The sequence below is a fragment of the Ovis canadensis genome, chromosome 23 (genome assembly GCF_042477335.2).
Source record: "Ovis canadensis isolate MfBH-ARS-UI-01 breed Bighorn chromosome 23, ARS-UI_OviCan_v2, whole genome shotgun sequence".
NCBI classification, from domain to species: Eukaryota; Metazoa; Chordata; class Mammalia; order Artiodactyla; family Bovidae; genus Ovis; species Ovis canadensis.
Window position 1 is genome coordinate 43,345,081 of NC_091267.1, and position 15,819 is coordinate 43,360,899.

Consider the following 15,819-nt stretch of genomic DNA (forward strand, 5'->3'; position numbering starts at 1 on the left):
CCATCACAACTGACCTTCAGGCTTGCTTAAAGCAATATGCTGTTCCTCATGCCTCACCTTTGTTTAATGAGAGCCATTTCCTAATGCCAGTGTTGGGTTAATGGACTGAGATGGGAGAAAATCAAACATATCTCTCCGTTTTCCACCAGATTGCTTTTCTGCCTTGTGGCTTTAATCACTCAGTTCTACTCACATCTGCCATCATAACAATTATGGGTTTTCTCCCGACTTCTTACCCAGGAGGGTAAGCAGCATCTCCTGAAGACAGGAAGGGCAGATTCTTAATCTTTTTTCCAGCATCGTAGGTAATAATTTTCCTCTGTGAACCCCTAAGGAATACTTCTTTTGGTTTTCACACCCACCATTTCCCACAGGTCTTTGGCTCTGTTCTGATTTATGGGCTCTCTTCTATCCTCTTTCTTCCGAGATAAGTTTTAATTATGTAGACAGATTGTAAAAGTCTCTTCTTTTCCTCGTAAACAACTATTTCTTTGTTAGTAGTAGATTTGGTCTAACTGGTTTCCTCCTGTCTGAATCTTCTTGTGGACTCGAGAATGATGTCTGTTCATTGTTTAGCTGCAGCATCGAGAAAAGAGAAAACTGGCCCTGTGCCCCAAGTTTCCAGGCTGAAATTTGGACAAGTGCATAGTGTGGGCTGGAGTTTTCCTTGAGGGGTTCGATCTTAGAGCACCTCAAATTGCAGATCTCCCTCTGGAATTGCTATTTGTTGCATATGTTTGGAAAGTCCGTAATATTTCAGGTTGGAATTAATATAAGAGCAGGGTAAATGCTAGTGCTCGGGTGCTTCAATTTTGTCTGAGTCTTTTTTAACCTATGGACTGTAGCCCGGTGGACTCCTCCGTCCATGAGATTCTCCAGGCAAGAATACTGGAGTGGGTTGCCATGCCTTCCTGCAGGGGATCTTCTTGACCCAGGGATGGAACCCGCATCACTTAGGTCTTCTGCTTTGGCAGGTGGATTCTTTACCACTAGCGCCACCTGGGAAGCCAATAAGAGCAGAATCAGTTCAGTTCAGTTCAGTCGCTCAGTCATGTCTGACTCTTTGCGACCCCATGAATCACAGCATGCCAGGCCTCCCTGTCCATCACCAGCTCCCGGAGTTCACTCAGACTCATATCCATTGAGTCAGAGATGCCATCCAGCCATCTCATCCTCTGTTGTCCCCTTCTCCTCCTGCCCCCAATCCCTCCCAGGATCAAAGTCTTTTCCAGTGAGTCAAGTCTTCGCATGAGGTGGCCAAAGTACTGGAGCTTAAGCTTTAGCATCATTCCTTCCAAAGAAATCCCAGGGCTGATCTCCTTCAGAATGGACTGGTTGGATCTCCTTGCAGTCCAAGGAACTCTGAAGAGTCTTCTCCAACACCACAGTTCAAAAGCATCAATTTTCGGCGCTCAGCCTTCTTCACAGTCCAACTCTCACATCCATACATGACCACAGGAAAAACCATAGCCTCGATTAGACGGACCTTAGTCGGCAAAGTAATGTCTCTGCTTTTGAATATACTATCTAGGTTGGTCATAACTTTTCTTCCAAGGAGTAAGCGGCTTTTGATTTCATGGCTGCAATCACCATCTGCAGTGATTTTGGAGCCCCAAAAAATAAAGTCTGACACTGTTTCCACTGTTTCCCCATCTATTTCCCATGAAGTGATGGGACCAGATGCCATGATCTTCTTTTTCTGAATATTGAGCTTTAAGCCAACTTTTTCACTCTGCTCTTTCACTTTCATCAAGAGGCTTTTTAGCTCCTCTTCACTTTCTGCCATAAGGGTGGTGTCATCTGCATATCTGAGGTTATTGATATTTCTCCTGGCAATGTTGATTCCAGCTTGTGTTTCTTCCAGTCCAGTGTTTCTCGAGATGTACTCTGCATATGAGTTAAATAAGCTGGGTGACAATATACAGCGTTGACGTACTCCTTTTCCTATTTGGAACCAGTCTGTTGTTCCATGTCCAGTTCTAACTGCTGCTTCCTGACCTGCATACAGATTTCTCAAGAGGCAGGTCAGGTGGTCTGGTATTCCCATCTCTCTCAGAATTTTCCACAGTTTATTGTGATCCACACAGTCAAAGGCTTTGGCATAGTCAATAAAGCAGAAATAGGTGTTTTTCTGGAACTCTCTAGCTTTTTCCGTGATCCAGAAGATGTTGGCAATTTGATCTCTGGTTCCTCTGCCTTTTCTAAAACCAGCTTGAACATCTGGAAGTTCACGGTTCACGTATTGCTGAAGCCTGGCTTGGAGAATTTTGAGCATTACTTTACTAGCATGTGAGATGAGTGCAATTGTGCGATAGTTAAAGCATTCTTTGGCATTGCCTTTCTTTGGGATTGGAATGAAAACTGACCTTTTCCAGTCCTGTGGCCGCTGCTGAGTTTTCCAAATTTGCTGGCATATTGAGTGCAGCACTTTCACAGCATCATCTTTTAGGATTTTAGCTCAACTGGAATTCCATCACCTCCACTAGCTTTGTTCGTAATGATGCTTTCTAAGGCCCACTTGACTTCACATTCCAGGATGTCTGGCTCTAGATTAGTGATCACACCATCATGATTATCTCGGTTGTGAAGATCTTTTTTGTACAGTTCTTCTGTGTATTCTTGCCACCTCTTCTTAATATCTTCTGCTTCTGTTAGGTCCATAACATTTCTGTCCTTTATCGAGCCCATCTTTGCATGAAATGTTCCCTTGGTATCTCTAATTTTCTTGAAGAGATCTCTTCCCATTCTGTTCTTTTCCTCTGTTTTTTTGTATTGATCGCTGAAGAAGGCTTTCTTATCTCTTCTTGCTATTCTCTGGAACTCTGCATTCAGATGCTTATATCTTTCCTTTTCTCCTTTGCTTTTCACTTCTCTTCTTTTCACAGCTATTTGTAAGGCCTCCCCAGACAGCCATTTTGCTTTTTAGCATTTCTTTTCCATGGGGATGGTCTTGATCCCTGTCTCCTCATTCCATAGTTCATCAGGCACTCTATCTATCAGATCTAGACCCTTAAATCTACTTCTCACTTCCACTGTATAATCATAAGTGATTTGATTTAGGTCGTACCTAAATGTCTAGCGGTTTTCCCTACTTTCTTCAATTTGAGTCTGAATTTGGTAATAAGGAGTTCATGATCTGAGCCACAGTCAGCTCCTGGTCTTGTTTTTGTTGACTGTATAGAGCTTCTCCATCTTTGGCTGCAAAGAATAGAATCAGTCTGATTTTGGTGTTGACCATCTGGTGATGTCCATCTGGTGATGTCCATGTGTAGAGTCTTCTCTTGTGTTGTTGGAAGAGGGTGTTTGCTATGACCAGTGCATTTTCTTGGCAAAACTCTATTAGTCTTTGCCCTGCTTCATTCTGCATTCCAGGCCAAATTTGCCTGTTACTCCAGGTGTTTCTTGACTTCCTACTTTTGCATTCCAGTCCCCTATAATGAAAAGGACATCTTTGGTCTGACAGAATGTGGTCCACTGGAGAAGGGAATGGCAAATCACTTTAGTATTCTTGCCTTGAGAACCCCATGAACAGTATGAAAAGGCAAAATGATAGGATACTGGAAGAGGAACTCTCCAGGTCAGTAGGTGCCCAATATGCTACTGGAGATCATTAGAGAAATAACTCCAGGAAGAATGAAGGGATGGAGCCAAAGCAAAACAATACCCAGCTGTGGATGTGACTGGTGACAGAAGCAAGGTCCAATGCTGTAAAGAGCAATATTGCATAGGAACCTGGAATGTCAGGTCCATGAATCAAGGCAAATTGGAAGTGGTCAGACAAGAGATGGCAAGACTGAACGTCGACAGACTAGAAATCAGCGAACTAAAATGGACTGGAATGGGTGAATTTAACTCAGATGACCATTATATCTACTACTGTGAGCAGGAATCCCTCAGAAGAAATGGAGTAGCCATCATGGTCAACAAGAGAGTCCGAAATGCAGTACTTGGATGCAATCTCAAAAACGACAGAATGATCTCTGTTTGTCTCCAAGGCAAACCATTCAATAGTATTACAGTTATCCAAGTCTATGCCCCAACCAGTAATGATGAAGAAGCTGAAGTTGAACAGTTCTATGAAGACCTACAAGACCTTTTAGAACTAACACCCCCCAATAAAAAGAGCAGAATATCCCACCAAATAAGCAGTATGATCATGCTCTGAGTTATTCTACTTATTTAGAAACTTCCTCCAGGACTAAAAGCGAGAAAGTGCTTGAAATCCTCAAAAGTACGTGTGAAAACGTTAGCCACTGCCCCTTCCTCAAGGGACTAGAGAAGTGGATTTGAGAAAGCTCCTCTGGTAGTACTGACAATCACTGCTCTTACTCTGGTCCCTTCCACATATAATTAAAATATGAAGGAAAAAAAATGTATTTATAATATGCCTTTTTGTTGTTTTACATAAACACTTTTACTATTTGGTGGATTTCTTTTCTTTTTTCTAATCAAGAGACCTTACTGCCATGCTGCTGCTGCTAAGTCGCTTCAGTTGTGTCCGACTCTGTGCGACCCCATAGACGGCAGCGCACCAGGCTTCCCTGTCCTTGGGATTCTCCAGGCAAGAACATTGGAGTGGGTTGCCATTTCCTCCTCCAATGCATGAAAGTGGAAAGTGAAAGTGAAGTCGCTCAGTCATGTCCGACTCTTCACGACCGTCTAATTCTGACCTCAAAGGTTACCTTTGAAGCCCAACATCTGCGTGAGAATTGATTTTGCCAAGAATAGCTAAATATTATCCTTTCAGCAGCCTAGCAATCTGCAACAGCACATTTTAACTTTTACCTGGCACCTCACCAATCACCTCTTAAAAAGGCTAAATCAATATTCTTTCAGAGGTTTTTGAGACACCTTTGGAGAGAAAGGAGAGAGAATTTTTAGACACAGCAGTGTGTGATGTCTTCACGCTAAGAAACCATTAATTCAGCTCATCCAAAGACGAGATGTGGTACGTGGCCAAGGAAGGGAGCCAAGGTCTTTGACCAGCCTTAGACACAATGCCATGACCTTGGCCTCATTAGATGGGGTGCTAATTACCTGAGCTCACCATGCAAGCTACTGCAAATTTGTATGGCTGTTCATAGGGAGTAGGGCTTCTTAACTTGAGTTCCAGTAAGGGTCCGTAAACATACTGACATTTGACCCAAGACTTTATGTCTTTATTTTTCCAAGGAGGAGATTTATATTTTCATCACCTTCTCAAAAGTGGATGGAGCTTTAAAAAAGAAAAGCTAAAAAAGTTAGGATTCCACTAAATGTGATAGTTCTTAAAATAATGTCATTGCAATATTTCTTTAGTAACCTTTTATCACTGAGGTAGATTTCTGTAATCTAAGGTAAACTTCTCTATTCCTGTGTAGTTGAGGGAGAGGCCATGGAACTGTGAACTTTTCATATTTATCCTCTTAGGCCTTTTGAGGGATGTTAAGTGTACTCTTTAAATAGGAGACTCTGACCGTTTTGTTTTTAAAAGAAGGATTGGAAGACATGCTGTTTCTTTTATTTATTTAGTTGTGGCTGCGCTCGGTCTTTGTTGCTTTGCATTGGCTTTCTCTAGTTGCAGCAAGTGGAGGTGACTCTTCATTGCATTGCGCTGGCTTCTCATTGTGGTGACTTCTCTTGTTTCCAAGCACGGACTCTAGGGTGGGTGGGCTGCAGTAGCTGCGGCTCATAGCCTTCGTTGCTCCAAGTCATGTGGAATCTTCCCAGACCAGGGATCGAACCCAGGTCCCCAGAATTGACAAACGGATTCTTAGCCACTGAGCCACCAGGGACGTCCAGAGACTCTTAACTTTTAAAATGGAGAGAAATGATGATTGAACCTTTCATTTTTGAGTTCTACATATTTTTTAAGACATGAAGTGATGTTTTTCCCCTTCATTCTAGGAATGTGTTTTTCAAAATCCCTTTTTCAAAAATCTATTCTGAGAGTCTTCTTTCCACTCACAAACATTTTAAGATAACCTGAAGTCTGGTATGCTTCTCCTAATTAAATGTTAGACTGTTACTTATTAACTGTAGAATAGCAAGTTACTTGGGACTTCCCTGGTAGCTCAGCTGGTAAAGAATCCGCCTGCAATGCAAGAGACCCTGGTTCGATTCCTGAGTTGGGAAGATCCCCTGGAGGAGGGAATGACTCCAGTATTCTTGCCTGGAGAATCCCCATGGACAGAGGAGCCTGGTGGGCTACAATCATGGGGTCACAAAGAGTTGGACACGACTGAGTGACTAACCACAACACAGCACATTACTTAGATAAGATAAAAGTTGAAATAGAAAATTGCCATTCTAGGGACATCAACTATAGTCTTTCCTGTCTTCAGAGTGTTATTAAAGTTCATGGAAATTCTCAGTTATATACGCATGAAAGTGAATGTTTTAGTCGCTCAGCCATGTCTGATTCTTTGCAACCCCATGGACTGTAGCCCACCAGGCTCCTCTGTCCATGGGATTTCCCAGGCAAGAATACTGGAGTGGGTTGCCATTTCCTTCTCGAGGGGATCTTCCCAACCCAGGAATTAAACCTGGGTCTCCTGCATTGCAGGCAGATTCTTTCCTACTGAGCCACCTGGGAAATCATTACATAGTGCATATTTATACCATATTTGGGAAGAAATGTCATCAGCAAGCTACAGTGTGGATTTTTTAAAATTCTAGGTTACTTTGTGGAATGAGCGCTTAAGGGAAAAAGGAAGGATCGAAGCTCTGGGGAAAACCCAACCATGTGGTCTTCAGAAGTAAGGAGAGATGCAACCCTCTGAACTGGTCATGAACCCCAAACAAGTCTTCCTGTCAGTGCTGCTGTTTGGCGTAGCAGGGCTACTCCTCTTCATGTACTTGCAAGTTTGCATTGAAGAACAACACCCAGGTAAAACCTCAACTTTTTTCCCCCTATTTTTAATTATAATGGTCGTTTTCAGGTAAGTAAGTTGTGGTATTTATAAATATATACAAAGTCACAAGATTTCCAGCAACACAAAACACTGGACACAAAACCTCCAGCTCCCCAAAGAAAGCATGGTTATACATTTCTGGTGAGCATTTACTCGGTCCCTTGGGACCATTCTTGGAATTTTTATTGTCTTGGGCCAGTGGTTTGATAGCCTTTTCAGCAAGGACTGCTTGTAGAGAATTCTTCTACTCGCTTATCCTACCTTTGATGTGTCTACTAAGCATTGAGCACAAGCCTAATAAGAGCTGAGTATACAGCAAACTCTCTCTCTTAATTCCTTTAAAATTTTTACGTTAATACTCCAGTTGGTGTAGAAATTCTTTCATACTTTTATTATAAAGCGAGGGTTGGCAAACCTTCTCAGTAAAAATACAGAAAGTATTTTAGGTTTTGCAGGCTATATTGTCTCTATACAGTTGTCTTTATCTACAACCAGTAGATCACAAAAGCAGCCAAGTATTGTTATGTAAACAAATGGATCAAGCTTTGTTGCAATAAAACTTTATTTATAAAACCAGGTGGTAGGCCACATTTGGTCCACAAGCCATAGTTGATTGCTAGTATTATACTCGCTTTGTATTAATACATTGATTATTCAGTTTGTACTTTGCTACACTTTGGAGGCACTCAATTAGTGTTACAATGGATTATTTTTATAATGATGCAAGGAAATGTTTTAGAACACCATAGAAATATATACACGTAGGTGTTGTGAAATTTGGTTGTTTTCCATTGGTAGAAATAGCCTATGGCCTATGACAGTTAACAAAAATAAAGTAAAAGCAGAACAATTCCTTAATTGTTTCCAATTGTGGCTCATTTGAAAATCATTCTTGATATAAAGCCCTTAAGAATCTGCTCTGAAAGATAACTCCATACTAAGTCATAAATAATGGTAATTGTAAAAGTGTTTCAATTTAAAATTCCTTTCCTTGGTTTAGCTTCATAGACACTTTGAAATTATTTATTTCTAGGGTAACGCTTGTGAAAAGAGTTTGCATGTGATTATTTTCTAGAGAACATGTAACATATTGTCAAAACTTATTTTTAATTCCCATTGTAGACATTATAATATTTCTGTTTTATATATTACTGCAATATTTTATCATAATAACTTAATATTGAATGAAACCATCTGTGATAAAATAAATAGGCTAAATTCCTTTGGCAATATAATTCTAGCATGGATATTATCACATAGTAAGCCTTCAGTAGGTGTTTGTTGAATGAGTGAATTAAAACTCATTGCTGACTGTAGACTGGAATGCAGCAATGGAGGAAGAAGCAGCAATTTCATTATTAGGTTTGTTAATATCATAGTCTCATAATGAAGTTCTCGAGAAGAGTGTCACAACAAAGCTCCAATTCATAAAAGAAAATATATTCATATATACAGACTAATGGAGAAATGTTATGATTTAGTCTGTCAGTAAGAATCTACCTAACATCTGAAAAAAAGTCTAGTTGTATAATAACATGATATGTACAATGCAATTTACAAAACTTATCCAGGAACATCAATAGCTACAATTTACTGAAAACTTAGTATGTGCTAGAGGTTTTCCCTTATCCTATTGATATCTCACTGGACATGATATTCTAAGTTTGTAGATGAGGAAGCTAAGGCTGAGGCAGATATTCAAGGCCCCACATGTGTATGCTGAGATGCAAAGGAAAAGCTAGGATTCCAACCCAGGTTGTGCCTCTCCAAAATCCATGCCTCTATCCTACACACCGCTTCTGTGAATGTGAATAATATTACTTCCTTGAGCACAGATGAAGGAGCTGAGACTTTAAACTGAAACATTTAAATGACATGCCCATAGATACAGAGCTGCTGCTAAGTCGAGTCAGTCGTGTCCCACTCTGTGCCACCCCATAGACGGAGCCCAACAGGCTCCTCTGTCCCTGGGATTCTCCAGGCAAGAATACTGGAGTGGGTTGCCATTTCCTTCTCCAGTGCATGAAAGTGAAAAGTGAAAGTGAAGTCACTCAGTCGTGTCCAACTCTTAGCGACCCCATGGACTGTAGCCTACCAGGTTCCTCCATCCATGGGATTCTCTAGGCAAGAGTACTGGAGTGGGTTGCCATTGCCTTCTCCGAGTTACAGAGCTAAGCATCTTCAAAGTATGATCCATGCCCAGGTTCTCTTGTGCCTTTTAAGTCCTAAAAGAACTGCCTAATTAAAAAAAAAAAAAGATGAATATATATATGATACATCAGTGATGCTATGTTTTAAAATCACTGACTTGGTAAATCTAAGCTATATTTATAAATTCATAGAGGGTACTCTCGTCTACAAGTTAGATTCTTTTAAAAATTCTAAAAATTTTTCTTGACTTCATAAATTTTTCAAGTTGGGAAATTAGTTTCCCCAGTGAAAATAAGCTACTAAAACATTTCCCATTTATTCTCTTAAATTTTGCTTGTGATTTGCTAGAAGTACTTTCTCTTATTCTCAATATATCCCAAGTGAATTACATAATATTTCACAATCTACTCATGACAGTGAGTATGAACATTAGAACCAGGATTCCTTTAGATAACTATTTTACTGAAGAAATGTTTTATTATTCTTCAGTAAGACTTCATCTGGAGTTTTGCCTTACTCTAGGGTAGTCCCTAGGTTGTAATTCTGTTGTTTTCTAGGTAGACAGTTTGCTGTGTATTTTATATATGTTTCAGATAACATCAGGAATGTCACACATTTTTAAAAATGTTTTATTTCTTTTTAATTGAAGGATAATTGCTTTACGATATTGCATTAGTTTCTGCCATACATCACCATGAATCAGTCATAGGTAGACATATATCCCCTCCCTCCTGAAATCTCTCTCTCATCCCCCACCCCTTCCCACCCCTCTAAGTTCTTACAGAGCCCTGGTTTGAGAGGAAGATCACTCATTTTTTTAAGGCAGTTTCTTTAAGTCAGAAAGTACCTGAATGTGTGCTTTGATGGGAAAGAGAAATCTGAGTTGTGTACACTTTAAAACTGTCACTCACAGCACTTTGGAAGATGTCTGCTCCTCTGTAAGCAGAGCAGATTTTAAAGCTCTGGATGGTTTGATCTCATGTACATTTCAGTTGTACCATAAGAGCTCTTAGGTTCTTTTCATACACTTTTTCTTTTGAGGCTTTTAAAATCCGGTAAGACACGACTGTTTTCTTGCCTTCCTAGTTTTCCTGGGCTGCTTCTTATTAAAATGAAATGCTTGAAGATTATGAAAAAATCTCAAATGTGCTCTATGTACTAGTAGAAGATTATGAATAGATAGATATTTTGGAGGCAAAGAGAAAAAATGTGTAACAGAGAAATTAGAATCTATCCAATTATACAACAAAGAGTCTCATATAAACATCCATTTTCCAGTACCATTATCAATTAATTTATACATTTCTCTGTGTTAATTTTCAGTATGTGGATGTATTATTACCAGTTTTATTTTGTACATTTTCCCCCTAGCTGTTAAAGAGTACAAGTTTTACATTCAGGGGAATTTTGAAAATCTCACATCTCCTTGTTAGCTCTGTGACTCTAGCCTTGATTTTCTCATCTGTAAAATGGGGGTAATAATCTTTTCCCTGTAGGGTTGCAGTGAGGATCAAAGGAGACAGTGTCTACAAAGCAGTTAGTTAGCATGGTGCCTGGCAAGCAGTGAGGCCAATGAATGTGAGCTTTATTACTATTAATATCCTGGCAATGATGCAGAGCATCTACAGACTTGTTTGTTTTTTTTTTTTTTTTTCTGAATTATCCAAGTTAAACTCAGCCACGATTCAGGAAAACAATCCCAAGCTTGTGCCTTAAATGATTAGGATAAGAAAAAAAGGCTCAGTTTTACCACTGGTTAAAATAGTTGGGAGAGTCTAACTGGCACAGAGCCATCATGCTTCTCAATGTAGACGCTGGAAGGAGAGTGATGAGTGGCAGACAGGAGAATTCTGGTCCAAGGCGATCTCAGATCGTACAGGCTGCCCAAGGTCAGGGCATTCATTCATTCAACAGCGTTTATTGAAGATGTAACAATGGGAGGTGCCAAGCCCTGTGATGAAAACAGGGAGATGTAATTGAGAAGCAGATATAACCCCTGTTCTCAAGGAGACTATAGTCTCTTGGATTGTAAGGGAGAAAATGGTCTTGAGTCCAGGCCAAGGCTTTGATACAAAAGGACAGTTGATTTTGACAGGAAGGAGTCTGGCCCTTCTTTATGAGGCAAAGTAATGAGTTAGGACCAGGAGAAAGAGCCCAATCAATTGTCAGTAATGGAACTGCTGAGCAGATAAAAGTCTTAGAAGGAGCAGTGTCAAGTTAGGAGCAGGGTCAGCAGAGGACCAGATCCGAAAGGATACATGCCAGTTTAAGATGCAATAGCCAGGAGGGCCATTTCAGGAGAAATCACAACAATGGCTTGTTTTCTTCCCTCCAACCCCTGTTGAAATTTACAATCTGGTTCTCTTTCTCTAGGTAGACTGTTACTGCTAAACACAACAAGTAACAAAAGGTGTGGTGCATAATTGTTTTGTATGTGTAATAAGAGAGAGTGAAGGACCCCATCATTGCAGAATCAGAATGCCAGCTTTAGAAACAATTTAAAGATCAACCTTTAATCCTTACCACCTGTTTTTTAAATAATAAATCTGATGATGACACTCCCGTGTTTAAAACTTTTCGGTGATAGCTCAGTCCCTTTAGCAAAAACTTCTCCCTGGAGCTTGCAAAACCGTGGGTGGGGCCAACTCCTGCTCCACAGTGAGTTAATTCCCTGGCCAGTGTTTCTGGCTTCATCACAATTTCTCTACCAAATCAATTCTCAGATCTGGAACGTTCTTCTCCCAGCTCTCACCTGTCAGTTGTTTGCTGTTGTTAAGTTATGTGACTCTTTGTGACCCCATGGACTACAGCACATCAGGCTTCCCTGTCCTTCACTGTCTCCCTGAGTTTCCTCAAACTCATGTCCATTAAGTCAGGGATGGCATCTAACCATCTCATCCCATCACCCCCTTCTCCTCTTGCCCTCAATCTTTCCTGGAATCAGGGGTCTTTTCCAGTGAGTCAGCTCTTCGCATCAGGTGGCCAAAGGGTTGTATGGTGGCACTTTAGCTGCTAAGTCGTGTTCAACTCTTGCGATCCCATGAACTGTAGCCCACCAGGCTCCTCTGTCCGTGGGATTCTCCAGGTAAGAATACTGGAGTGGGTTGCCATTTCCTTCTCCAGGGGATCTTCCTCACCCAGGAATCAAACCGGGGTCTCCTGCATTGAAGGTGGAGTCTTCACTGAATGAGCTATGAGGGAAGCCTATTCCATTGAATATATGCCCATAAATATGAGTGTCTATGACTTTGGTACTGTAAATAGTGCTGCAATGAACATAGGAGTTCATATGTCTTTTCAAGTTAGTGTTTTCATTTTCCCCAGATAAAAACTCAGAAGTAGAAACATGGGATCATATGGTAGTCTTACTTTTAATTTTTTGAGGAACCTTCATACTATTTACCAAAAGTGACTGCACCAATTTACATTCCCACCAACAGTACACAAGGGTTTCCTTTTCTCCACATCCTCCCCAACACTTATTTCTAGTCTTTTTGATGATAGCCATTTTAACAAGTGTGAAGCAATATCTCATTGTGGTGTTGATTTGCATTTTCCTGATGATGAAGGACACAGAACCTCTTTTCATGCCCCTTTGGCCATCTGCATGTCTTCTTTGGAAAAATATTTATTCAGATTTTGTATTTTTAAAAAAATCAAATTATTTGGGGTTGTATTGCATTGTATGAGTTGTTTATATATTTTGGTTTTGGTTTACAAATATTTTCTTCTGTTCAGCAGGTTTCCTTTTGATTTGTTGATGGTTTCTTTTGCCATACAAAAGCTTTTTAGTTTGATATAGTTCAACCTGTTTGTTTTTGCTTTTGAAGACAGATTCAAAAAATTATCTACAAGGTCAGAGACCTTACAGCCTGTTTTCGTCCAAGAGTTTTACGATTTCAGGTGTTCCGTTCAAGTCTTTCATCCATTTGAGTAAATTTTTGTGTAGGGTGTAAAATAGTGGTCCAGCTTCATTCTTTTGCGTGTCACTGACCAGTTTCCCCAACACCATTTAGTGAAGAGACTGTGCTCTCCCCATTGTATAGTCTCAGACCCTTTGTCGTAAATTGACCATCTATTTGGGTGTTTATTTCTGAGCTCTCTATTCTCTTTCTTTGATCTCTGTGTCTGTTTTTATGCTAGCACTGTACTGTTTTAGTCACTATAACCTTGTAATATAGTTTTCCAGCTTTCTTTTCAAGATTGCTTGTTTTCGGCAGAACCAATAATGTTTAGCTCTTAATTGATAATATTTTTAAATGTTTACCTTAAACAAAAACTTGTTTGACTTTCATACCTTTAATGACATTTTTTCTACTAGTTTCTTTCTAATTTACACTAAATACTGACATCTGAATTTAGTTGAAAATTCAGCATTAACATGTAAGGTCAATTGTTTAGCTGTAAATTATCATACCTAGGATATAAAAGAATTACATAGCTATAATCTCACCTTTGCAAAACTCATTACCACCAATCCAGGCTCTGTAAGACTCCAATCTTGAACATGATTGGTCTAAAGTGTATGTTCATTTTGGTCAACGATGTGACCTTTCTGTAAGTCAAGATTTTACTCAAATCTTCCATGCTGTACATGGCTACTTTTAATTTTTTGTTTTGCAAAAGTACAGTTAACATCGGTAGCCCCAGGTTATATTTTAACACTTCTTTGTTGGTATGAAAACTTTATAGTTAGTAGCTATAAGCTTCTGATTTTAGGCAAAGCAAAGCCACCTTATTCTTTTTTCTCAGACAGTTAACTGATGCAGGACCTTAAAGGCAAACAGGCCTCTATGCTTTGGTATTTCTAACAAGATTCTGTATTGCTTTTTTTCAAACTAAATATATTTTGTGGCATATAAAGTTTTACTTTTAGACTAGATTGGTATAATTCTTTTCTGTTGCACCTCTCTGATGAGAAAGTATATTCTTTTCCTTCAGAATCATGCTGTTCTTCCTGATTTTGATGTTGCTGTATTGAAATTCTATTTTCTCTCAGGGGATCTTTTTATACCTGACCTGAAGCAAAGCCACTTATAACTTGGAAGGACATTATGCTTACTGTCAATCATATCCTCGGGAAAATAAAATCTCATTTCTTTTAAAAGTCACTTGTTTGAATTACTTCCTCTGATTTATCAAATGAATATCTGCTCCCGCAGCTCTCCTTTGGACACTTCCATATCCCATCTTCCTTTTATATGATTTTTCCCATCTCAGGCCCTTTTAGTTAGCGCTTCTCTTTTCCTAGAATGTGTTTTCCTTCACTGTTTCCGTTACTGGCTTTTCCTTATCCTTCACAGTATAGTTTAAATATCACCTTTTCTCAACATCCTATATAAAGTTGGTATACTCTGATGGTATATCTCCCAGTACCTGTTTATTACTTCTTAAAACTTACTTCATGACGCTTATTCTAGCTGTAAGCATTCTTTTTTATCTATTTGCATATGCTCTACCTCTGTTCCCAATGGCAGGGAACTTGTATGTTGGTCACTGATGTTCATTCACCTGCCTGTCACCCACTTTCAGATTCTGATGTCAATTTTCACTCTATTATATACCCCTAGCACCCTCCAAGTTCCATGTTTATTCTTATTATCCCAGCTACCATTACTAGATTTTATAAAAATCTACTTTGATTGGATCAACTCTGTAGCAAACCTTAGCCACTGAATATTATTCAAATTCTGCAGATTTTAAGCAATTCTGACAATTACTTCTTAATTTCTAGTAGTGTGGCTTCTGGGATATGGGGCAAATGCAGGAGGCAGCTCGCAGGAAGACAGGAGACTCAGAAGGCGGGGTAGAGAGTTAAGACAAAGTCCACAGGGAGAAGCAAATTACAGGTGGCTGAGTGGTTGGTGGTTTAGTCATTAAGTTGTGTCTGACTCTTTTGACCCCACGGACTGTGGCCTGCCAGGTTTCTCTGTTCACATAATATCGTCTTTAAGATTCTTTTACTTTATATCTTCTTTTCAGCTTTTGCAAATCAAAATTAGGACTTCTTAAAACACTACAGATATTTAATGATACTCCTAGTACATTAAATAGATACAGAAATGTTAGTTGAGCACACAGATTTCCATTCAGAATTTTGAATGGAAAGATACAAATATAAAACATCGAACCTGCAGATACAGGGCTGCTTGCTTTATTGGTAAATATCAATAGGGTGGTTAGCAGTTCATTGAGAATCAATTCAGATAACTACCAGTCATTGGTGTGGACTTTGATTATGAGTGCAAAGACCTCACTCACTAAATAAGTCATGGTGACAGGCAGGTTAGCTCCTGTTAGGGTTATTGGTTCAGTATGTAATACCAGCTAGTTCAGACTGTCTAGTTTTCCCCATAAAAATAAATTTCAAAAACCGAAGCATCATCTAGTCCCAGCTTCCTCCTTTTACAGAGGAGCAACCAAGAGGCTTACATTTGCATATTCAGGAAGCAACAAACCTGGCACTAAAACATGATGCCTGATAACTTCCTATTTTTTGCCCAATACTCTTCTTCTTCCCCTTGAGATAGAAGAGGATTGAGGACGCTTCACGTGTTTGGTTTGTTTCCTAAAGCGACTTGAACACAGGAATCCTCAAATCCAAGCTCGAAGTCTAGCAACCAGATGCATCACCAGGAACATATAGTATATGTTCTGTTTATATATATAGTTTATACATATATAGTCTATGAAGAGAGAGCAAAAGATACAGTTTTCTGTTCTCCAGTTGAAAAATCTGCACAGAGAAGAACTGACTGTTGTAAAAGCCACAGAC

General features: G+C 39.6%; 1 protein-coding gene across 3 annotated transcripts in view; it reads left to right on the forward strand.

The window, feature by feature from the left end:
- Positions 1-15,819, forward strand: part of CHST9 (carbohydrate sulfotransferase 9) — a 284,501-nt gene that overhangs the window by 40,969 nt on the left and 227,713 nt on the right. For all 3 annotated transcript variants that reach the window (XM_069569317.1, XM_069569318.1, XM_069569319.1), the window contains exon 2: positions 6,658-6,868. In XM_069569317.1, coding sequence (XP_069425418.1) covers positions 6,748-6,868 — 121 coding nt within the window. In that variant the 5' untranslated portion in view covers positions 6,658-6,747. The remainder of the gene's footprint in view (positions 1-6,657; positions 6,869-15,819) is intronic.